This window comes from Solea senegalensis, unplaced genomic scaffold (assembly GCF_019176455.1).
Source record: "Solea senegalensis isolate Sse05_10M unplaced genomic scaffold, IFAPA_SoseM_1 scf7180000017708, whole genome shotgun sequence".
In the NCBI taxonomy this organism is placed as follows: Eukaryota; Metazoa; Chordata; class Actinopteri; order Pleuronectiformes; family Soleidae; genus Solea; species Solea senegalensis.
The window spans coordinates 30,079-54,954 of record NW_025322503.1 but is presented as its reverse complement, the minus strand read 5'-3'; the positions used below and the strand labels follow the sequence as shown (position 1 = coordinate 54,954).

General features: G+C 41.5%; 1 protein-coding gene across 1 annotated transcript in view; it reads right to left on the bottom strand.

Moving 5' to 3' along the window:
* LOC122764852 (protein shisa-8) overlaps positions 1-24,876 on the bottom strand; it is a gene marked incomplete at its 5' end in the record, with an annotated part of 38,430 nt that overhangs the window by 8,422 nt on the left and 5,132 nt on the right. The window contains one exon of the mRNA XM_044018813.1: positions 95-211. Coding sequence (XP_043874748.1) covers positions 95-211 — 117 coding nt within the window. The remainder of the gene's footprint in view (positions 1-94; positions 212-24,876) is intronic.

Sequence of the window (24,876 nt, the reverse complement as noted above, 5' to 3'; positions counted from 1 at the left end):
TTTATACTTAACAATATTTGACCTGAGTGACCTCTGTACACAAAGCTTGTCCATATCAACATGTGTGTGTGTGTGTGTGTGTGTGTGTACTCACCCATAGCCTTCAGCGATGTGTACTTGTTGAAGCCGATTCCCAGGTTGTTATGAGGGTGAGACAAGGCCATGGCAGGACCGAGCGGAGACAAGGCTGCATTGTTCAAATGGTTGTGATCTGAGGGAGACAGAGAAACGAAAATAAACGTACACGAAAGCTCAAAGAGAATGCAAATCAATGATGTTTCTTTAAGCCATAGTTCAATTAGAATCGTCTAAAGACGGAGCAACAACATCACACAAGAAACTCCTCCGCTACATCCCTTCTGTTTAGCACGAACGCTGACATGAGATGAAATCTATTTTGCTGTTGATCTAAGCTTTGAGGCTTCGCCATTAAATGATGTTAAAGATGATGGTTTGATTACACTATGTTACGGCTGCTGTAAAGACGAGTACCTGTAGCTCAGGGTTTTACGTTGTGTGTCACAGAGTTTGATTTAGGGGGGGAAATCTGTCGGCTGCGGAGACATGGTTGGACATTGTTTTTATATTAACTGACTTCTGTCTTAAACCCATTCTTCACAGATTCCGTAACCTGTGATATAAAGTAGCAATGATAGTACAGAAGTCACAAAATAGACTGTTTTTCTTTTCTTTTTGTAAATAAAAACGAACAAAAACGAACAAAGTGAACTTTGAACTGGGACGCATTTTCAAATTTGACAAATTCAACTTTGAACTTTTTGCTCAGGTGTGTTTATATTGCACATTATTAGAGCCTCTTTATATACTGCATGTTTATAGTAATGGAAAATGTTCTAAGGGTTAAATGTTTGTGTATGAAGTTATTTATGTACCGGCAATCCTGGTAATTTAGCTATTGATCATGTGTGCCTGTTTGTGACTTGGGACTTTGATGGAAAACTTGTTAAAACTTAAACTCTTTTCACCTCAAACTAATCAAGATTTTCATTTCCACTGACACCAGTATTGACATGCAGCGATCCCACAGGGTGTGTTTTTTAATTTCCGGCTTTGTGATCGCAAAAACAGCGGTGTTCATGAAAGCTCTTTCTCAAGATTTGCTAATCGATGTTGTTATATTAACAAAGTTTTGCAGGAAAAAACCCACAATAAACTTTCCCTCAACTCTACTTCTTTTCAGAAAACTGCAGACAGCAAAGATGATTATAAATGGTAGATGCAGCATATTGCAGCATTTGGAAGCTGAAGAGCCAAATGCTTTCCTCGGGATTTGGTTGACATGGGAACAAAGTGTTGATCCTAATGGTCCTCACAAATGATCTTTTCGTAGATCAAATCAGAAAAAGCATCTGCTTTGGTCTGAGAAAGGATAGCATTGCAACTAGAAAATATTCACATTTAAGAAGCTGAAAAATCACAGAAACTAGAAAATATTCACATTTAAGAAGCTGAAAAATCACAGAAACTAGACAATATTCACATTTAAGAAGCTGAAAACACAGTTGTCTACGTACTATACTGAACAATATGTACGATACTCTGTGTACTATACTACATAGTACTCTTATGTTCTCGCAAAGACAAGGGATAAAAGCAGTTGAAGAACGCAGAGCCGGTGCTCGAAAAAGTTTCAAATAGCATCTTAAATTGTAAAACCCTCCAGGCTCTGAAGAAACAAGGTCAGGCCAGGATTATTACCTCACTCCTCAAAAATGTCATCTCGCTCGAATTATAAAACTGAAACCACTGCCACAGGAGAGTACGAGCACACACACGCACACACACACACACACACACACGCATAAACACAAACACAGAAACGCTTCCACCAGCCACATAAAGACTGAGACGCATCAGTAAGAATCAAGCGAGGGGATAATGGGAGAGTGCGGCACATAAAGCGGGTGAGGGAGGGAGCCAGAGAGCCAGAGAGCGAGGGATGTGACACCAGCTCTGACTGATTGAATTAGAAATAGATCTTCACGTCCCCGTGTAATTGATATGCAGTGATCGCGCGCTGTGTGTGTGTGTTGTCATTTTTATACATGTCGCTGCTGCATGTGTGTAAAATGTGGGCTGTTATCGTCTTATGTGAACCTCACCACCTGCTCACTCATTCACTCATTCACTCACTCACTCACTCACTCACTCACTCACTCACTCTGCAAGGCAGAGAGAGAGCGGGGGTAAAAGTGTTTGTTCAGTTAGCATCAGTTGTCCATTGTGTGCTATTGTAAAATCATGGTGGTCCAAGAAAAATATAATATAAATACATATATAAGTATATTTATAGTATTTTCAATTACTGCCAAATAAAAACTATTTTACATGTTTATATTTTAAATGTGTCACACTGGAAAACCCTTCAAACATACTTTTAGCATTCTGCTTTTATAGATTTGACACAATTCTAGTCTTTATTAGTGGTTATGGTTGTTTATGCTCATTATTATTATTTTATTCATGAATTTAACTTTGAGAATGCTTTATATAAATACTAATGATAATAATAATAATAATAATTAGTAGTAGTAGTACTATTTTGACCTGATATGGCATTATGTGAGAACTTTTCTACACATGCACGTTTTTCTTTTTTCTTTTCTTTCTTTCATCTTTCACGCATGCATAAAAATAATCCGACTCATGTTTCAGACGCCGTGACAATGGTCAGCTAAAGTGGAAGTGATCTCGCACTGACACACTTTCGATTTGAATTTGAATGCATTTTGCTAATTCACATGACAGTCGCTTTGAGAGTATTGGCAATGTTTCTTGTTGGAACATTGTTGAGATGTCAATTTCATTAACTAAAAAGGTAAATATGGTGAAGGAAGCTGAGACGTATTTACATTTGGAATCAAGCTTCAAATGTAAATAACTTGCATATTTACACCTCCCCCCCAACTGTCCAGGGTGTGACCCCAACTATCACTCTATGTCAGCTGAGATTGGCACAGCTCTCCCCGCGACCCTCATATAGAGGATAAAGCGGTAGAAGATGGATGGACGGATTTACTCTCCCCCCTTCATCTCCTCTAACTTACATGACACGGCCGCCTGTGTTGAATACTTCAACTCACTCAGTCTTCAAACAAAAACAATGCACTGAAAGACTCTAAAAAGTTCCATAGCTAAAGCAGCTCCTCTTTGGTTTTTATTTGTGTTTCCGTTTTGAGCACATGACAAATATCAGGTTCAGTATTAGCTTGTTTGTATGTGTGATTCAGGAAGCATATGAACACTGGGAGAGAGAGAGCAGGGAGAAAGAGTTCTTGAATAAATTCACTCTGAATGTCCTACATTTTTCCCGCTTTGTTTATGTTGTGTGAGTGTGCATGTTCCTTCATTGTGCCACAGTATAGACGTCTCAGAGGAGAGGAGCGGCACTTCCATACGAATTCAAATTCATGTTTATTCATGTGGGGAGAAAGGGAGGGGGGGGGAGGTATATGAATAAACTCACAAAGTATGTTTGGATACAGAAACTGTTTGTGCGTGTCATACAGTATGTGTCTATCACTGCTTGGGTGAGGGAAAGCATGTTTGCCTAGATTTGTGCGTGCGCTCTCCTGCCAGCATGCATTTGTTTTTTTGATTGTATGCATGCGCTTGCAAGCATTTTCTGTGTGTGTGTGTGTGTGTGTGTTTGCAGGCAGGCAGAAGAACACCGCTGGGTGATGGCCTAATTCAGCAGGGCTCAACATCAAAGGCTGACTGCTTCAAGGGCTTCAGCCAGCCTTTACTCTGACATGACTACTGTCTCACACACACACACACACACAGTGAGAGAGAGAGAGAGAGAGAGAGATGGAGAAAGAGGAATGAAAGAAAAAGAATGTAGGAGGACAAAGCGACGTGGACAGTAGAGAGGGAGAAAGAGAAGGGAAATCTGTATAAAGCATCAAACAACAACTCAACACTTACTAATAACTAATGTGTCTACTTTTAGCTCCTCTGTTCGATCCATTAAGCGTTAAACTACTACAGACCCACATAACCTCACAGGCCGACACAGGACTTGCACCTGACAGACTATACGTCGTATCATTTCATACAACTGCACCACCGAAAACTCTCTGGTCAACAAAAGAATAATCTTTTTCTAAAGTAGTGTGTCAGCTGATTATGAGGCTGGTCTGCATGCAGATGAACCTATTAGAGCAGAAGCTACAAAACACACACGCACGCACGCACACTCGTGTTTGTACTTAACTTTGTTATTTATATTTCTAGCAACTTTTACTCCATTTCATTTCCTCTAACTATCTTTGTTACTCGTTAAAGTAGAGATGGTAATGGTCTGTATTTATATAGAGCTTTTCTAGTCTATAGTTTTGCCATTCACCCATTCACATGCTGCAACATGGGGTTAAGTGTCTTTGCTCAAGGACACATATAGACCAGCAGAGCCAGGAATTTAACCCACAGCCTTCCAATTGAAAGACAACTCACCCAACCACTGAGCGACCATGGCTCAATCCTTAAGTACAGTAAATGTCATATACTTTAAGACTATTACTTAAGTAGTGACTTCATTTTTTATTATCAAGGCTAAGTCTTCACTTGAATAAAATCTTTCATCTCAACTCATCACTGACTCATCACTTCACCCAGGAATAAGTGAGGTAACTGCAGCATATTATGGGATGCTACATGTCTTTGCATGTTAAATCTCTCAGTGGGTGGACTGTGTGTGACATATGGGCCTCCTTCATTAATAACTGTCTCTCAGTGTGGTACAGTGCACGCCAACATTGGTTTGAGGTGTTGTGGAGTATAACACGCTGCAGACCCTGCACATCACGCAAACAGCACATTTACAGTAGGAGCAGATGCTGCCTGGCAGAACTCGTCTGTTTCTCTCTTTGCTTTCCCCCTCACCTCACCCCTCACCTCCCCCAATCACCTGTGTTCTCTCTTTGGTCATATACCTCTCCCTGTTCCTATACTGTACGTCCAATCTCCCTTCCTCCTCCGTCAGTGACCCGCTTCTTCCTGTAACACGTTCATGTTCTCATGTTCATCTGTTGTCTTGTAACGGAGTAATGAAAGCAAAGTGTTGAAAGCACAAGTTATTTACTATTATATTATTTAATTTTAGTTGATGCATACACAGAGGAGGATGTGGAGTGCTCAGGGCCTTTTTTCCATGCATTTTTAATGATAACGATGACATAAAGTACATAATATGGTGTATAGTGAATATTTTGACTGACTAGATCTTCGTGTCACAAGAATCAGACATGGCTTACAAAGTCCTTTTTTTTAAAAAAATGGTTATTCAGTAAATCATGTGTCACGTGGAGGGTTTGAAACCTTAGTGGGACAATGTTTGGTAAATCACTTTAAACACTCAGTGGTTGCTAACACACACATTAAGAAAGATGGATGAAATGACAATCAAGACCGGATTACCTGATCATTTTATGTTTCTCTGTCTCTCTTGTTTGTTTGTGTTAAACGGTGTCATTTCAGTGAAGTGACGCCAAAGTGTCCCATGTTCCCTCCTCACTCTCTCGTTTCCCAGGATGACACCATTATTTCCAGCCTTTACCTCACACGTTGAACTTTTACTCCATGTCTGCTCAGCACTTTCCACAAGTCAGTGAGCACAAACACATACAGTATGCAAGAATGATATAATCTGGCAACGTCTCCATTTCCATTTAATATGGTTGGAGAGACGCAGACAAATCGATGTAGATAAGAAAGTAAAGAACGGGATTATTTCAAAATGACCTTAACTCAAACCAGGTCACCAAACACAATATGGACAATGGACAAAGTGAACTGTTCTTATTGTTTCAGGGCTATGTGTGCCAATGCTAATGGTTTGTGCAACTGTTCTTCTAAGGACACTGCATTGACTTCCTTTCATTGGGACAAACAAATCTAAACAAACCTTAACCATAACCAGTTAATGTCTAATCCTAATCTTAACCTAACCAAAATTGAAATCGCAACCCTGAACTGAAGTTCCACCAAAAATCTCCATCTCCATGAAGACTACTGGTTCTGACAAGGTCAGTGTTCATGCCAGAGAAGGTCCTAGAGAGGTAACAAATAAAGGAACACACATGCATGTGTCTTACTATGTTGTGGCGAAAAGGTTAAAAATGCTTAGTGTACCTTTATTACATGTATTACCTTCCAAGGAAAAACACTAACTTATAAAGACGGTGGAAAAGATGGAGGGAGTAAAAGTCAATGAAATGAAAAATATGAACAAGTCCACTCTACAGCTGAGAAAGTCCCGAGGTTTGTATTTTTCCATCTATCAACTGGTTCCAGCACCATGGACAGAACAGTTGAGTATTTTCAGGACCATGGACAGCGCCATTTGCCATTCAGTCAACTATTAGGGGTTTTTAACTGACACTTGGGGACACATACGTAGAGAGACACAGAACATGTGAAAAAGGTTGTGACCATCCATCAATCCATCTATCTTCTTCACACTCACACCTATGGTTAATTTAGAGTGTCCAATTTGCCTAATCTGCATGTTTTTGGACTGTGGGAGGAACTTGGAGGAAACCTACGCACACACACACGGAGAACATGAAAACTCCATGCATAAAGACTCTTGCTAAATTGTGACCAGATTATTACTTCAAATACAGTAGGTAAAGCACATTAGTTCCACATGTATGTCAAACTGTACATCCAGTCTGATTTATAACGATGTGACACATTTAAGAATTATGTAAAAACTGATTAAAACATTTTCATTCTATCATTTACACAAACACACACATACGGTTGTAGTTGTAACATGTGAGCGATGTTTCCTTGTCGTCACATGAGTGCAGGAGGACGAGAGAGTGGGCGAGTGTGTCGTTTGTGTGTGTGTGTGTGTGTGTGTTATGTAACAGTGGAGTGAATTCTACACCTACAAAGAGCAGCTCTAACTCTGATTGGCATCTTTTGTCCTACAATCCTCCCTTAAAGTCACCATGACTCATTCTCTCTCTCCCTCCACTAATTTATGTCTAATGTGTATTCCAGAAACAACATAGTGAACACCAGTCAGCACTTCTAAACTTCTGAGGATTCAATTATTCAAAACAGGTCATTCGACTGCACAGTCATCCAAAACTCACTCTCTAACAAAAAAGACGTTCGCTGGTGTATTTATTTCTTTATTTTTGTGTCTGTGAACAATATGGTATCTCTCTGTGTGTGTCACATCAGCCCATGAGCACTATGTGTGCGTCAGTGTGTTGTGACCCCCAGTCCCTTTAACAGCTGTGGAAAAACAAAGATTTCATGTGTTTTAGGGCAGATGCAACTCATATTTAGAGAAGGAGAAGCAGAATTCATCTTTATTATATTGTTATTGATATTCTGTGAAGTATGTGTCCTTTGTTGGCAGTTTGTTGTCTCCGCAGCTGTTGTAGCACTTATGCGACACAAACATATCCTGTGGGGACAATTTGATTCGATTGGACTCATTTGGTCTGATTTGAGTCTCATACAGTAGCTCATTCATCTGCAGAAATCTATCGATTCTCCAAATCGACCTATAAAACCGATATCTGGGCTTTTGGGTGATCTAAAGTAACACCTCCACTGTGGTCAGTGTCGTCAGTTTTCCCAAGTGTGGTCTGATGTTGACCAATGACTCAAACATTACTTAATTTGGTACATACATTGTTGTATATGGTTGCACTTTTAAAAACGAACAAATCACTGTAACCCAATTCACAGTGATATAGCACTTCTGATTATTAAAATGTTCTGATAAGTTTTCATTTATTCATTTTTTTTCTACCACTTTATCCTTCACATGAGGGTCTTGAGATTGGTTCTGGGAACCAAAAGGGTTTGTATGAAGGTGTGAAAAAGTAATGTTACGGGAACATTCTGGGAACCTTAACAAGTTAGGGGAATGTTAGGAAACTTTCCATAGTATCCACAGGAGAACCTGGGGGGGGAACCTTCAGGGAACGTGCTTTGACATCATCAAGACCCAATAAGATCAAATCCTTTCCCTGGGATTACCATCACAACATTTACAGACACTACTCACACACATCCAACCAGATACAACAATACTGTGTCTCCTCAAAATCCTCAAGCATTCCCTGGTAATGCCGCTCTTTTAAAGAAACTGATTTTCTATGACGGCCTCATTTGTTTTTTAACCATTCCATCGACTTCCTCTGAAACTCTGTAGAGACCTGTAGAGAGTAGAGACCTCTACAGTATAAAACAAATGAATAAAATAGAATAATATTATATTCTGTGGCTCTGGATAGCTGTAATTTCAATTTGTCTAGATACATGTGAGTGTTTGTGTCATGACACACACACACACACACACTCCTTCCGCCTGTACCAATGAATTATTGAGTTACTCTGGGTGTTGAACACTTTACTTTCATGTATCTCCGTATAGCTTTACTCAAAGACCTGCTACAAGAGGCTCAAAACATGCTGACAGCCACATTTCTGCCACGCTGCACGAGCCTCATCGCTAAAATCCTCTGTTAACGCTCACCTCTGTTTGTCCACTTGAGTAAATTGAGATGTAGGAAGATGTGAGGTGATAGAAAAAGTGTGAGTCACCTGCAGTTAACACCGTGTTTACTCGGAGTAATCAGCTAAATGAACCGCAGCGAGCAGCGCAGAAACCTGCTTTGAACTTTCACACTCTAAAACAGCCGGCTTTTCCTTGTTTCCGGAGGTTTTATTCAGCTCCACAATGGAGCTGCAGGCACTAACCTTTCATCATTCAATTCTAATGAAAATGTAACCCTTTTTTTAAACTGGATTAATAGCTTTTACTTATGTCTGATTCCACACTCAACCTCATTTTACCCTTCCATTGTGTCTCTCTTTTGTGTGTGTGTGTGTGTGTGTGTGCGTGCGTACTTTTTATTCTTCCGTGATCTTTTGTACTCACAAGTATGAATCACAGCCAGTGTCAGGTCTGATAAAGAAAATCTACGGCCTATTTTCTGCTCATCCAGAAGCCCATTTACGGCGCAGCCCGCGGCTAATGTCGTACCCCTAATAGAGGTGAGGGGAAAAATGAGTTGATACATATTGCATTTAATCCCTTAATCTAATCTTTGACATGTTTTTGTCACTGTTGGGGCAACATTTCTTTTCACTGATTTAAGCCCCATCCAAGGACACTTACATTATTAAACTATATATAATATATAGTTATATATGTATATGTATATATATGTATATATATACATATATATATATATATACACATATATTTATATATACACATATATATATAACTATATATATAACTATATATACTATATACTATATATATATATATATTACAGCTCATGCAGACTGAATTGAAGTTCTTTTGATTATTTCGCATCATGGCGTAAATAACACAACGGGTGAATGCTTTTTGAATGTCAGCAGGTGTTAGAACGATGACAAAAAGTATTAAATGTTATCGTTTGATGTGCGGTAGAGTGGAGTGTGTGTGTGTGTGTGTGCAAAAACAGAGGAGATACATCAGCCTGCAGCTGTTGCTTGTAAATGAGTGTTAAATAAATGACACGAATGGTCAAGGTCAGTGAAAACACACACACACACACACAAAAATAATTTGACAAATGGACACCTCTAGGTTGTGTGGAAGAAAAGTATCAAGCATGGATTTAATTATTAATGTATGTATGCAGCCAGACAGGAAGAAAGGGCACAGGGTATGCATATTAGCTTCTTTATAAAATATTACTGAATAGACCTTTGATGCAGCCAAAAGAGATCACAGCATGAGACAAGAGGGGAGGGAAGTGATACAGAGGAAGAAAGGGAGGGCGGGGAGTCATGAGTAAGTGATACACAAGGAAGAGGAGAGGACTGCACTGTATATAATCGTGTGTGTGTGTGTGTGTGCTTGTATTTGTTATATCTTTAGGGCCTTTTCTAGCATTAACACTGACTTTGTCAGGACCTGTAGTCCTCATGGAGACCAAAATCTGGTCTGAATCTCATTATGAGGAGCTGGTTGTTTAAGGCTTAGATTTGAAATGTGGTTAGGTTAGTTAGAAATAAACTGGTTATGGTTAATGTTAGGGATAACGCTTTGTTTAGGCTGTCCAAATGAATGGAAATCAATGCAGAGTCCTAAGAAGAATTACTCTGTGTGTGTGTGTGTGTAGATGTCCATGTTGGATGCCACATTATTACACAAGAGCTGCGTTTGCTCAGTGCCACTTAAATAATCTTGGTTGCTGAAGTGATTGTGATCTCCTCTGATTTAATTTGATGTGTAACTCAAATTATAAATGACAGTGTGTGTGTGTGTGTGTGTGCGTGTGTGTCTGGTCTGGAGTGGATGTTGTTATCTAGAGTTAAGTTACCCTCTACTTCATAGCACCACCACACACACACGCACGCATGCACATACACACTCATATCTAGGTGTGATGTGTCCTGATTTAGTTGGAGCGGAGTGACAGGGTGAAGTGTAAGGGTTAACTCGCCCTTCAAAAGGAGATGTTTCAGGGTCACACTTCACACACAGAGGTATGACTTCAAAGGAACTAATGTTACAATTTGTCTTGAATCCCAAGACTTTTATTCAGACATAAAAGTCTTAGCTGTACAGCTAATGTGGAAATATATATATATAAAAAAAAGAAGAAGCATCCATCTCAAAAGGTGTAAACAATGCAGAGTCTTCACATGTAATTGTGTTTGTGTTGGTTTAAGAAAAGCACTGATGAAGGAAAGTACAGCTTGAGTTTTATGAGTATTACGTGATGATGGCGACTCCCACAGTGAAGGTCAGGAGGACAGTGATGCTGTGGGGAGAGAGGGTGGCGTTCTGTTTGTATGCAAATGTTTTTTTGTTTTTTTTTGTGTGTGATCAATGGGTACACTCACTGTGATGTAATTACAGCCAGGAGGTAAAAAGAAAATGTTTTGCATTCACAAAACTTCAAGGGACAACTCAGCAGTGGCACGGAGCCACTTCTAGACTTGATTTACTTAGTGGCGTGTGTGCGTGTGTGCGTGTGTGCGTGCGTGTGTGCGTGTGTCCTTTCACTGCAGATGCCTCCTGACTAATTGTTCCAGGCCTGTAATGTGATTGTAGTGGTGATACGAGCCTGACAACTCTCTCTGTAAGCACAAAGGCACACACCTCATTATGGTAATACCCCAGTGTGTGTTTACTTGTTTGTCTAGTCTTAGTGAGGACATTTGGGCCTGATCCTCAGTTTCTGCCACACCTTAAACTGGCTGTTTAAGCACTAGAGGTAGAATTAGGTTAATGGGTCAGGTTTAGGGTTCGGGTATTTATGTCTATGAGTGTCCTCCACGCTAAGAAACCTGTCCAAAAATGTGTAACACTCTCGGAGGGTGCATGCACACGCATATCATAATCGTAATTTGAAACAATACAACGAGCAAACTGCATAAGCTGCAATTTAATTCTACTATTTACAGTTAATAATATTGCAAAAGATGAGAAAACACAACACAAACAGCCATAGTGGTGAGACACACTTCGGGTTTGCTTGTTTTCATACAACTTCTGTGCAGCGTTGCCAACTTAGTGACTTTGTCGCTATATTTAGTGTCGTATTCAGACCCCTCTAGCGACTCTTTTTTGGGAAAAAAAGGGACTAGTGACAAATCTAGCCAGTTTTTCTGGCGTTATGGGAGACTTTTGGAGACTCTGACGTATCGCTTCACTTCTCAGCAAACCCTGTCCCAAAGCACTCACAGGCGGCCCCAGTCCTCTCCTCGTGCAGCAGTCCCTCCCAGCTGCAGTCAGAGCAGATGTTTGCCCCCCTCCGTGTCCACACTGCAAATGAATCGCACATGCACAAATCCGCCACTGGCTCATCCGTAAATGCAAAATAAATGACTGCACTGAAAAAAAATAAAAATAATAATACAAAACTTTTGCTGGTCCCAAGCCCGGATAAAGAAGGAGGAGGAGGAATTGTGACATTAATAAAAACAAGAATTGACAGAAGAAAGTTCATTTGTAGTTCTAAACATATTTAGGGTATTTTCTTTTTGTCTATTCCTCTCTCCTGCATTTCCATTGCAATTACATACACATGGCCAATTATTCAAATTAGGTGATGGCGTCATTTAGTGACTTTTAGGACAGCCAGTAGCTGCGTCCCTTACTGAGGAGTTGGCGACACCGCTTCTGTTTTTAAACTATAGTTTAAAAGCAGCACCACACAGCATACCTTAAGTTGAATTACTCACATATGCTTATAACCAGACCTGGTCTAAGACGATAAGACCCAAACCAGATACCAAGGCATCTGGACCGGACACACTATCTCAAGTCTTACTAACTTCATGTATCAGACCTGGCACGCTGCTCGCCAGAATCTGCGAGGATGCGTCAGGTATCGTCAGTTCCCCTCAGATCTGAGCTGTCTTCAATAAAATCTTTCAACTTGACTCATCACTGACTCCAGAGGTTCCATCACTGGTCGTCTCACCTGATAATCAAACCTCTCCATAACAACGTGGACTGCAGGAGAGCTCTGCACAGCGTGTATATTCACACAAATATAGTCATTCACACACACACAAACGCACACGGAGCCCCGCCTCCTCTCTGTCCCTTTGTCTTGTCAAATCATGAGCCATCTTCTCTGTTTCCTAAAGCGTGAATCTCTTGCTCTGAGTCCACTCACCATGTCTAACAGTGATTGATGCTCTGCAAACGCACTCCCAGAGAGTGTGAGTGTGTGTATTCCTGTGTTTGACCTTCAAATCACCCTCCACCCAAACAGTCCTCCTACATTAACACCACAACAGCCACCTTTCTACTCCTGCCTCCATCTTGACTGCTCTGTCCGATACCTGATTAACAAGCTGGACTGGGTCTGGGACCGGGTTGTGGAGCTGTGGGTCAGCGGGGAGTAGGTGAGGACTGTGAGCATGTTCTGCACTGACACAGAATGCTAATTAGCTGCTATATACCCCGTGGAGAAGGTGGAACAAAGGGAGGAAAGGATGGAGGATAGGTGGGAGGAAACGATGGCGAGCCCGGCAAGGGCAAGACTGAGGAAGAGATCGGAAGAAGGACGTGATTTATGCTGAAATGCTGAGGTGTGATGGCATAAGGGAGACAGAAAGATAAAAGGAGAGAGAGAGAGAGGAAGAGAAAGAAAAGACGCAGCACATAGAGGGAGATGGAGGGAGCAGATGGCCTGGGAAGAGAAATGGATGACATGAGTGTGACAAAGGAACAGAAATCAACATCACTGTATACAGCTGCTGCTGTGACACACAGAGAAGAACAAGGCCCTCTTTCTAATGTGTTCAGTGTCATCGTCCTTATGTCGACTCATCCTCTCGTCGCTTAGGAAAAGTTAGGAATCAGGCATGCATCACTTTTGTCATGACTTCCTCACCCCCCTCTTCTCCACTTCCTCCCCCACGTCTTTTGCTACCACACATTTTGTTGCCCCAAGCCACTGATTTGTGGAATCTGTCACAGCTGGACCTCCGTCTAATCCCCATAGAGAGAGAGAGAGAGAGAGAGAGCACATAACGGTCTAGCCACCTCTGAATAATTACACGTCCACCTTCTCGGTGCACTATCATCCTTTAGGTAGCCTGAAATGTAGGCCAACATACTAAAAATAAGTCAGATGTGCTGAGGTGGTTTACTCTCCCTTTTATGAATGACTTGTTCATTCTGAAAAAAGAGCAAATTCTACTTTGAAAGCATTGGGAAAAAAAAGGACCTAATAATAACTCTCTCCGCTGAACACTGGGTTGTTATAGTAAATGCTGACAAATTGATTTGGCTGCGACAATGAAAGAACACACAGATGTAACACTGCTGATTTTAGCTCACGTTCATTCATTCATCCATTCATCCTCTTTACCATATCCTAGGAGGAAGCTGGAGCTGATAGATACCGGAGTCCGACCACGATCTGCATGTCAGCGAGGAAACCGCATCACCCACGCCCACATAGAGAACATGCAAACGTCACACAGAAAGGCCAACCCTTTTTCCTACGAGCCATCAGTGCTAACCACCGCATCACCATGCTGCTGTCTCTCTGGCACGGAGTATAACGAGGAAGCCTCCAAAATAAGATCATGTTGGTTCCAATACACGCGTTACAGTCAGACTACTACTGCGATACAGTTTGCGGTGCTAATTATCCTTTCAGCTAAATTAAACAATTACGGAAGAAGGAAAGGTAACGAGGCGAGATAATTAAAAGTGCACCAGTCAAATGTTGAATTATGGAAAGCAATTTAAAAAAAAAGAAAAGGACATGAAAATGAAAATATGAAATTTGTGGCCCTGTGATGGACAGGTGACCTGTCCGGGTGTAACCCCACCTTTCACCCCATGTCAGCTGGGATTGGCACCAGTGGCCCCACGACCCTCATGCGGAGGATAAAGAGGTGGATGGTGAATGAATGAATGAATGAAAGAACACTACAGTCTGCTGTCTAACACGCACTGTAACCATAATTAATGGGAATGGCAATGACATGTCAACATTTTCTTTTGTACCGTTGGTCAGAGCTGAAGCTTTGTCAAAGATAATTAACCTTTTATACTTCATGTTCTCAGGTTACAAGGTATAATTTAAAGTGAGACAATAAAAGAGCTGAGAATAAACTTCAATTCAGACCCCCAGTAAAAAAACTGCACAGCCAGATGTCACCATTTATCTCCTTGTGACAATAAATCCTGGCCTTTATGGTGGGCCGCTTTCCTGCAGCTGATTTAGATTATGTTTTCACTAAGTGACGGCGGAGGACCTTCACAGGTGACCTTTTGACTTCTTACAAGCAGCCGTGTTCCGCTTCAGTGCCCTCATAAGCCATTAATCGGAGCCAACGACATAAAGAACAACTATCGGCAGTTCTGGGCACAGACTGGACTCAGTGACACTGGATTTGAAAAAATCCTCCTCATCTCCTACAAAGCCACGTATAATCTTGCCCCCTCCTAGAAACATTTTAAAGTGAGCATTTAAATGTTGTTCTTCTTTTACTATTGTTAACATTACCTTTGTATTTGACACTACAATCTGTATAAACTGTTCTGTCACTGTATAAATAGATTGTTTTTAACATAATAATAATAATAATAACTATCTATACTTGCTGAGGGAAAGAAAAAAACATTTATTTCAGCTTTCTGCTCTTTTTTTATTCATAGGATGTGGTACAGTCACTGCTGGGAGCCAACCAGTCCAAACACTGAGGTAAGTGAAGGTTTAAGTCATTCTTTTTTCTTTTCTTTTTGACACTGCTCTGAAAATCCGTTTTACAAATACAAATATTACAATTAAAGCGCGACCTTTGATTTCCACACCTCGATCGGGAAGAGCAGTGACTTCATCTGTCATATTTATATTCAAGGTCAACGTGTTGACATTTGCAACATGGGATTCAGTTTGTTATTGATGGAGACAGACTGGGTGAAGTGTAAGCACCTCGGGCTGTACTAGACTCCAGAACACACATGGGCTACGTGACGAGCTGAGAGACACACACACACACACACACACACACGCGGCGCACACACAATTACACATTCATATACACAGCCTATATGACACGTGGAAGAGGAAGGAAATATTCAGCACAAATAGTTGGCTGGTAAGTTGTGTTTTAATGTGCATTCATTCATTTTGACATGTTTTAGTAGGAGGAGCACAGGTGTGACTGAACTAAATAATGATGCCTGTGTTCAGCTCATGTATGTCACGACAGTGTGACAGTAAACCCTGAGAGTTACACCTGTGAGCCCACTGGATCCACATGGATAACTAGAATAGTCAGCCTAAAAACAAACCAAAATGAATATTAATCCAACTCATTCCAGTTGCCTTAGTGGCTCCTATTGCACGTTACGGTCACTACCAGCTTTTGCCTCACAGGCACCAGCGCTTTCGTCATGCTTGACATTTTTCTCACTCTGCAGCCGGCACATGTGAAGCTGCCCAGTGACCTTTCACACATCGCATGGAGGAAGAGACAGAGGAAGACAAACCCCTATATATACACACAGTAAAGGAGAGGTTTGTATGTATGTTTTGTTTCTTCAGTGTACTCTTATCTGTCTCTCATCATCTGTCTCACTCTCAATTTCACTCCCTGAGTTTCTCACCTCATCATCACCCTGTTGCCTCCATCTGTCACACTCACACTCACACACACACACACATGCCGGCACATAATGTACACACAGAAATGCAGAAACACACATTGTGTGCTACCTCATTGGCAATATCTCCTCATTTACCAGTTCCTCTCTCACGTTGTTGCCCTCCCCACCTCCAGCCTTCCTTACCCTCTCTGTCCCTCCTGTGCCACGGTGAACGATTGAGATGCCACAGCAAACGACAGGCTGTGATTGAATATCTTGTTTATCAGTGTGTATTGTGTGTACTTCTCCTTTTCGCTCCCCTTTTCCCTCCTCCTCCCCTCAGATATCGGCTCATGCACAAAGTTGGCCCCTCTTTGATCCCCCATAATGCATTGGGACGGCTGTGTAAGCGCTCATGCCATTTGCAGAGAAATCCTCTGAGATCAATATCGCCATGTCACCAGGGAACTGTTTTCTTTGTTTGTCTTTCTCCTGATTATCTCATTCTCTCACTATTCTTCACCATCTCTTTCTTTTCTTTTTTTTTTCCCCCCAGCCTCTGTGTTATCTCTCTGTCACTTCTTCTGCAACCTTCTCCTCCCCGCACACTGTGACTTCTCTCGCTATCTTGTCATCTGTCTTTCTGTGATTTATTCATTGTCTTTTTCTCTCAGCTTCCCGCTCGTTCCCTGCCACACATGCACAAGCAGGATCGCCTCGATGCACACTAAATATGTCGCGTTATAAAAAAAAAGAAGAACACTGTCACTGTTCCAGCAGGGACAGTGGACAGTTTCCTGTTGCGGGACTGCAGCAGGTTAGTGTGACGATCGCAGAGGTCGGATTGATGATCTACGCACGTGTGCAGGTGTTTTGTGTATTGTTAAAAACACACCCTTCATTTAATAATGAGTTTGTGAAAATGAGAGCACAGAGCCGTTTCCGAGGACGGTCTCAAATGGACCCTTTCAAATCGGCAGTTCTTCCCGATTACAAATGCTCGGAGATCAGTTTAATGTGAAGTTTAAATGGTGCATTGGTTTGTCCGTGTGTTGTGGATCTGTAATTGGCAGGCTGGAAACTGTAGCAGTGTGGCTCAACATATGGCAACAGTGTTGGACTGAGTACGACTGCCCCACTGAGTCAAAATGACGTCCAGCATGGGATTATTTTTGATATTTGTGGATAAGTGGCTCGAGTAAAGAGATGTTGGTGATTGATCGTGACAACAATGTGACGTGTTTCAGTGTGTGTGTGTGTGAGAGAGAGAGACAGTGACGGAGAGAGTGGGAGCTTCTGCTGCAGCTGGTAGCCTTCACTTATGCAGCAGTATACTGGCAGTGGTACATGACTGTGGTTTCATGACAGTCTTACCTTGCCTCTGTCTCTCTCTCACACACACAAACTTGTTTTCTATTTCCATTCCCGAGTCCCTTACTCTAACCTTAACCATCACAACCTGCCTAACCCTAACCTAAATATAATTCTAATCCTAACCACTAGTGCCAGGTCTTAACCCTGAAAAAGCCATTTCACGTGGTGGAGAGCAGATCCAATGCCAACACAAGGTCAAAATGTCTTGTATGAGGATAGAAAACCACGTACACACACACACACACACACATGCTTATGAATGATTACCACAGACCTTACATACAACCCATCAAACACACGGTTTAATCACACTGTAGAGCGTCAAGGAGGTGCAGAACAACACGCTTTAGTTAAGACTGTGTAATGGCTTTATGGACAGAAAACCATCTCCAATAAAAAAACTACTTATTCTTACAAAGGTAACTCTGCACAGGTTAGTGATACGGAAGTCACACTGGGGTCTGCTCTACATCCTGTCTGTCTGTCCACATTTCCACCTGTCTTCTCATCCTGCACAGGTCTTCATCGTGTGTGTGTGTGTGTGTGTGTGTGTGTATTAAAAGCAGACTGCTGCTCGGTGCTCTCTAAACCCCTGTGGCCATTACACTGCACACTGACGGTCATAACTGACCTGATGCTCCCACTGAGGCTCACGCATGGTTGAGTGTGATTAGTTTAAACACAAGCTCTGAAATGACGTGATGGGGCATTGTATGTGAGTGAGTGAGCGTGTGTGTGTGTGTGTATTTGTGTTTAGGACCTTTTCTCAGGTTTTTGTCCTCATGGAAACAAAAACCTGGTCCGAATGAGGCAGAAATTCATTTTTGAGCAACGTGTTAGGTGTGAAGTGTGGTTAGTTTAGGGTTAGCATTACTTGGTTATGGTTAATGTTACTGGTAACACTTTGGTTAGGCTGTCCATATGAATGGAAACCAATGCACTGTGCAAACCAGTGTGTGTGTGTGTGTGTGTTGTGGACTGGGAAGGGAGACGTTCTGTATGTGTCATGTTTCTGTGTCATGCTCACGTGTGTGTGTGTGAGAGAGAGAATGCATATGCACTTACCAAGGACTTCCACGTTCCTTTATAAGACCTACAGTATATTCCCTTGTGAGATTATTAGATATGTTACCACATTGCTTTTCTTTCTCAGCAATGGCACGCACACACACACACACACACAGACACTTTAATCACAGCAGGAGCAACCTTTGCAGACACAGGGAAACGTCGTTATCAAAGACATATTCTCTTCTCTTCTGTTGCTTCACATTGTTTCACTTGTGAAGCTGCGATAATGAATCAGTCACATCCTGTGGAAACGTGGCACCTTTAATCTCCCTATAGCTCTTTATTTTCCAGTCGGTGACAATAATGGCTGCAGGACTAAACCTTATGCTGCGTGATGTACGTCCCGCCTCCCCCCACCCCCCACCCCCCCTCAGAGTTACCACAGTGGGGATGAAAACAATGTGTGTTCATCCTCTGTGGGGATACAAGGTTTCTCCTCTTGGTCTGATATGATCTTCAAGCTTGTAACGGCGAGACCAAGCGTACACAAGATTACAGGTTTGATTAAAGAAAATTGCTCTGCTTGAGAGGGAACATGACAGGACACATGTTCAGATGCTCGGTGTGAGAGCAGAGTAAATAATGCGACTGGACAGTTAGATGATAAATACCACGAGGCATTATTATCACACTGAGCTGCGTCCCCGTCATATCCTCCTCATCACCAAGCACAGTTTCCTGTTTAACTTTTGTTCAGTGAGTTTTTTTACATGATGAGTCATACACATTTAAAACACCAGGACAGGCAGAACTAACAGAAAACCCTTATTATTTATGTCTATATAACCATTGGGTTATTTACCCAAATTATTGCACACAAGCACATAGTAAACGCACATGTTACTATGTGTTATTGATTGATTTTGTGTGTATACGGCTCAAATGTTATTTTAAATATGTTTTAAACTGTTAATAAACTATTTTAACATGCAGTGAATTGTGATTAAGTGCCAGATATTGAACGTTATTCTGGAAAAATGGGCAAAAGCACTTACTCACAGGACATTTTCTGGCCCTTTAAGGTTTAAATAAGCTGCATGTGGTAAATGTGCAATGAACATGAATACGGAATTTGACAGGAGTCTGTATTTGTCAGTTGTAGAAAATATCCTGCTACCGAGCATCTCTTACCTCCACAGTCAGCACAAGTACTACACTCGTCTGTCTGATACTTTGACCTGGAAACGACCAAGTCTTCAGAGACGAGGGTTACACCTCATTATAACACAATAACAGAGCTAAAATGGAGACCAATCCCTCCCAGTTGCTTCCACAGCAATAATAGTATCAGTGAGCCCGCAGCAGTCGGGCTAATCCTGGCCATTTAATGTATGGACACACACTGCACCTCACTCAGGGGCTTAGTAGCAGCTCATATCAGTACACACACACACAAATAATCCCATACACACACACACACACACTCCCTTTGAACTATTTCCCCGCTCATTGCTCCTGACACAGAAAGGTCACCCTCGGCTTGCTCGTACAGCAGTGCTAAGAATAATAAAGAAAGGATCTACAGTATTATCTTGGATCCTTGGAATACGCACGCACGCGCGCGCACACACATACACACACAAATTACTGAACACAAGCAAATTCTAAAGTACCACGCGTTTCCACTCGGCGTATTTTTGAGGTCAAATGCTTAAAAATGTGTCGACCCTCGGCGGTTGACCCTCGGGACGGCTGCAGGCAGAGGAGGTGACACACGACAAGTCTCGCTCTTCGCATCACACACGGAGTGTGCACAATGACAATGTCTCGCCAATGCTCACCGCCATTTGTCTCAATCAGGCTGCAATTTATACGTAGTCATTCAACACAATGGCTGTCACTCCTCTTTCTCCATCTGTGTGTGTGTGTGCGTGTATTTGATACCTCTGTAGGACCTTTTCTGGCCAAAACACTGACCTTATCAGGACCAGTAGTCCTCATGGAGTCCAAAACCTAGTCCTAATTTCTGGGGAACTGGTTAAATTTCTTAAGATTTGAATTGTAGTGAGGTTAAGATTAGGGTTAGGCATTAACTGGTAATGGTTCGTGGTCGTCTGATTCAAATAAAAGCAGTGTCCTAAGAAGAATAGTGACGCAAATCTGCATGTGTGTGTGTGTGTGCCCTGTCATGACTGCTTGATGCGTGGGGGCTGCAGAAGCAGGTCTGGTGTCCTTCAAATGACTTTGAGAAAAAATAGTCCCCACACTGCACCAGATCAATGCCCCCTCACACACACACGCACAGAATGCACACACGTGTACACAAACCACACAGATCCCTGCAGATACTCTGCGCCCCATGCATGCTGTATACATTTGTCAGCAAAAATGTCCTGTACATCCACGGCTTGGGGTCGTACTCTAAGCCATGACTGTAAGAAGAAATTAACTTCACCCGAGCACAGTCATTCCACAGAGATCCTGGAAACATTTCAGATCACTCTGCAAAAAAAAAAAAGGCTGTTTGACCCAGTTTATATATATAAATATATATATTCCATTATACTGTTAGAATTCTAGGAAGAAGACAAAGATCTTTTATTGATCTAAATGGGGACAAATTGGGAGTTACTACGATAAAGTATTAGGGCCAAATTTAAGATTAGTCTCTTTTTTAATCTTTCGAGAATAAAATCATACTATTATGAGAATAAAGTCGTGATTATTACGTAATTATTCAAGTAAATTCTCAGATGATCAGCTGCAACCTGTGTCAAGAATCGCCGAGCATATCATGAAGTTACATTTTGATTGCGGCTTCACAAATAAATAGAAATAAAGAAAAAGAAATACTTAATATGTTTGTCACATCAGCACCGCATCATATTTAACGTCAGGACTTTGAAAAGATTGTGAGAGAAACTGAGTTCGTTTGGAAGAAAGAATCAGGACTGGAGGAGAAAATGTCTGTTAGTGGTCGACTGCAAGGATAACGCCGGTTACATCTGTGCTGCTGCTATTTAATAAGAATACATTAGATAATGATATAAAAAAATAACCTTTATCTCGTAAAATGATGACTTTATTTTTGTAATATGACTTCTTTTTTTTAATATTACGAGTTTATTCCCGTAAAATGACAACTATATTCTCATAATATTATGACTTTATTCTCCAAGGATTAAATCAAATTGGCCCTAATACTCTGTCGTAAGTTACACTAGTGTACAAAATAAAAAACAGGTAACAAGACAGTGACAGGAATTAAAAACAAGCACATTAGCAACAGATCTGTGCACAACTTATTATTATTATTATTATTAGAGGTTCATATTTTGCCAGTTTGGTTTCCTAGTGCAATGTGTGCTGTATTGTTTGAAGAATTCAAGTTCAATCTGTTGTACAAACTAATAACGGTTAATAAATACTTGCATCACACTGCCCCGCAAGGTTTTGTCCCTGTAGCTTAAAAAAAAAAGAAGTTTGCTTTCAACTCACTACAACTCAACTCCTTGAGCAAAAAAACACCAAAAAGAACATCAGGTCTATTTGTTTTAGCTGTGTGATCATCTCGGGGTGACTTAAGTTCAGTTGGAGGATGAGAGATCAGACGCCTCCGTCTGCTGACACTCACGCTATGATTTAGGGAACGAAAGAAGGGAGAGGCGGGGGAGATAAAAAGGGGAGAGTGTCAGGAGATGTGGCAAAAAAAAGAGTGACAGAGGGAGACCTCGAGGGAAGCAGAGCTGCGAGTAGAAAGAGGACAGAAGATAAGAAGAGATTGGTGGCTTATGAGCGGGAACTGGATAGAGGAAGGCTGTGACGGGAAAGGGACAGTAAAGCTTGTGATGCACAGTCCAATTATCAGCCAGATTTGCACCAGATTTACCCACTGTGACAATCAGTGGAACAATTCTGCAGTATGCATGCGCTCTATATGCTATATCTGTATATCTGAGAGTGACAGTGTATCTGCTTTATCTGTGTATTTATTATCTGATATGTCTGTATATTTGGCATAGCTGATGGTGGTATACCTGGATCTGTGTGTGTCTCTCATGGACATTGTTAAGGATTTTATGTTTGGACAATTGAACTTTCTCTTGTGTTTTAGTTATTTCTGTTAGGTGCATTTCCTGCTTTCATTTTGAGGTTGCTTTCCTTGTATCTATGCATACTTGATTATTATGCATGTACTACTGCTGACTGTTTGTCTGTAACCTTGTTGTGCTTTGTTTGAAACTGTGCCGCTGTCCGTCTTGGCCAGGAGACACTTGGAAAAAGAGACTTTTCATCTCACTGTGGTTTTACCTGTTTAAATAAAGGTTAAAATAGGTGTAATTCCTCTCTTTGTCTTGCTTTTCCCCCGACGACTCCCGCGATTGTTATAAGACTCACCTGTGTTCTATCTACAGTGTGTGTGGGATCTGAATATCTGGTTTATATACTGTAGATATACATGGTGTTCTTCCTGTGTCTGCATATTTGGTCTCATGTGTGTGTGTGGTGTCTGTATCTGCTGCTCCATTGTCACAGAAGACAGAAGAACATAAGATGGGTATCACAAAGAGAAAAGGAGACCCATGTGTGTAATTCAAACACATTGCACCACAAATATGTAAAAAACAATACAAAAAAACATGTTTTGTAATTGCAGTTTATATGGAATATTTTAAAGTAATTCAGCCAGTAGTCAAAGGTTTGAGTGGATGATTGAAGAGAAAGAGAGAGGGGGCGGAGTCAGAGAAAAGGGGAGAAGTTTGAAGTTGATGCAGGCGAAGGAAATTAAGAGTCACATTCCTCCTGTGGTTGTCAGATAATAAGACATTATTTCAAAGCTCAGATGAACAAATATCAAGCGGAAAGAAATCTCAATCAAACCGAAAAAGCAGGAGAGAAAAGGTCATAAAAGGATAAAATGGGAGGAAGAGGAAATGGAGAAATGTGGGAGGAGGAGATGAAAGGTGTTGAGTGTTGAGTGAATGGGGTTAACGCGCTGGAATATCTGCTTTAATAGGAAGAGTGCAGTGTGTCCTTGCTGCTTACTGTTCTCTGGCAGCAAAAACCACATCAGTGTGTGTAAGTCAAAGCAAAGTCCCCCTCACTCTGAGTCACCGCGTCGTTTCCGACGACGTATTTAACGCTGAACTGCCTGTCGTCTGCTTGTTTACAGTGACAGTAAAGCATATGCACACTGGCATCGTATCGCACACTGGCATGTGATACTCCTCCTGTGATGCCCACGAAATGTGTGACTCAGGTTAATGACGGCAGCAGCCGACAGTCAATCAGAGGCTGCAGCGCCATCAGAAAGCAATTTGAAGAAATGTCAGTCATTCAGACATAAATGTAAACATGCAGCTGCATTAAAGGTCCAGTGTGTAAGATGTAGGAGGGTATTTTGGCAAAAATTGAACACACTACCCATTTGTGTGTTTTTGTACATTTATAATTGCTTTAAAATTTGAAACTGTTAGATATTCATAGCCACAGAATGAACCCTTTATATGCAGGCAAGGTCATTCATCTATTTAATCCATCTCGCCCTGTCGTGTTTCTACAGGAGCAGCTGGAATGTGCACATGAAAGCGAAGCGATGCAAACGATGCAAACAAGGAGGAAAACAGCAAAGGAGGAAAGGGAAGAAAGAACGGTGGAAGTGAAAGTGTGGAGAAAAGGCCACCAAACTTCGCTAATGAGAGAGACGTGAGCAGAGCTTCACCAGCAGATGTCACCAATTCATACACACTGGACCTTTACGAGACAAGTTATCCCCCTGGTGTACAGACTGTATGTTCATGCTTGAGTGTGTGCTTTTAATGTTTGCATGTACATACAGTTATACACACACACACACACAACCTTGATACATGTTTGCTCTCTCTCTCTCTCTCTCTCTCTCTCTCTCTCTCTCTCTCTCTCTCTCTCTCTCTCTCTCTCTCTCTCTCTCTCTCTCTCTCTCTCTCTCTCTCTCTCTCTCTCTCTCTCTCTCTCTCTCTCTCTCTCTCTCTGGTGATGATGTCAGTGCAGATATAATTGGCACTGGCCCCATGTCACTGTAGTGACACTCAAAAAATCAAGGGTGCACAGATGTAAACAAACACTCTGTCGCCTCCACCACCACACACACACACACACACACACACACACACACACACACACACACACACACACACACACACACACACACACACACACACACACACACACACACACACACTAACACTTGCACATTTTCACTTAACACTCGTCCTGCAGGCTCCCATGATACTCATTTCCTTGTTTTGATTTCAATGTCACACTGATGCTATCTCCCCTCCACTGCACTTTCTCTGCTTCAAACACACACCCCTCCTTCCTTCCTTCCTTCC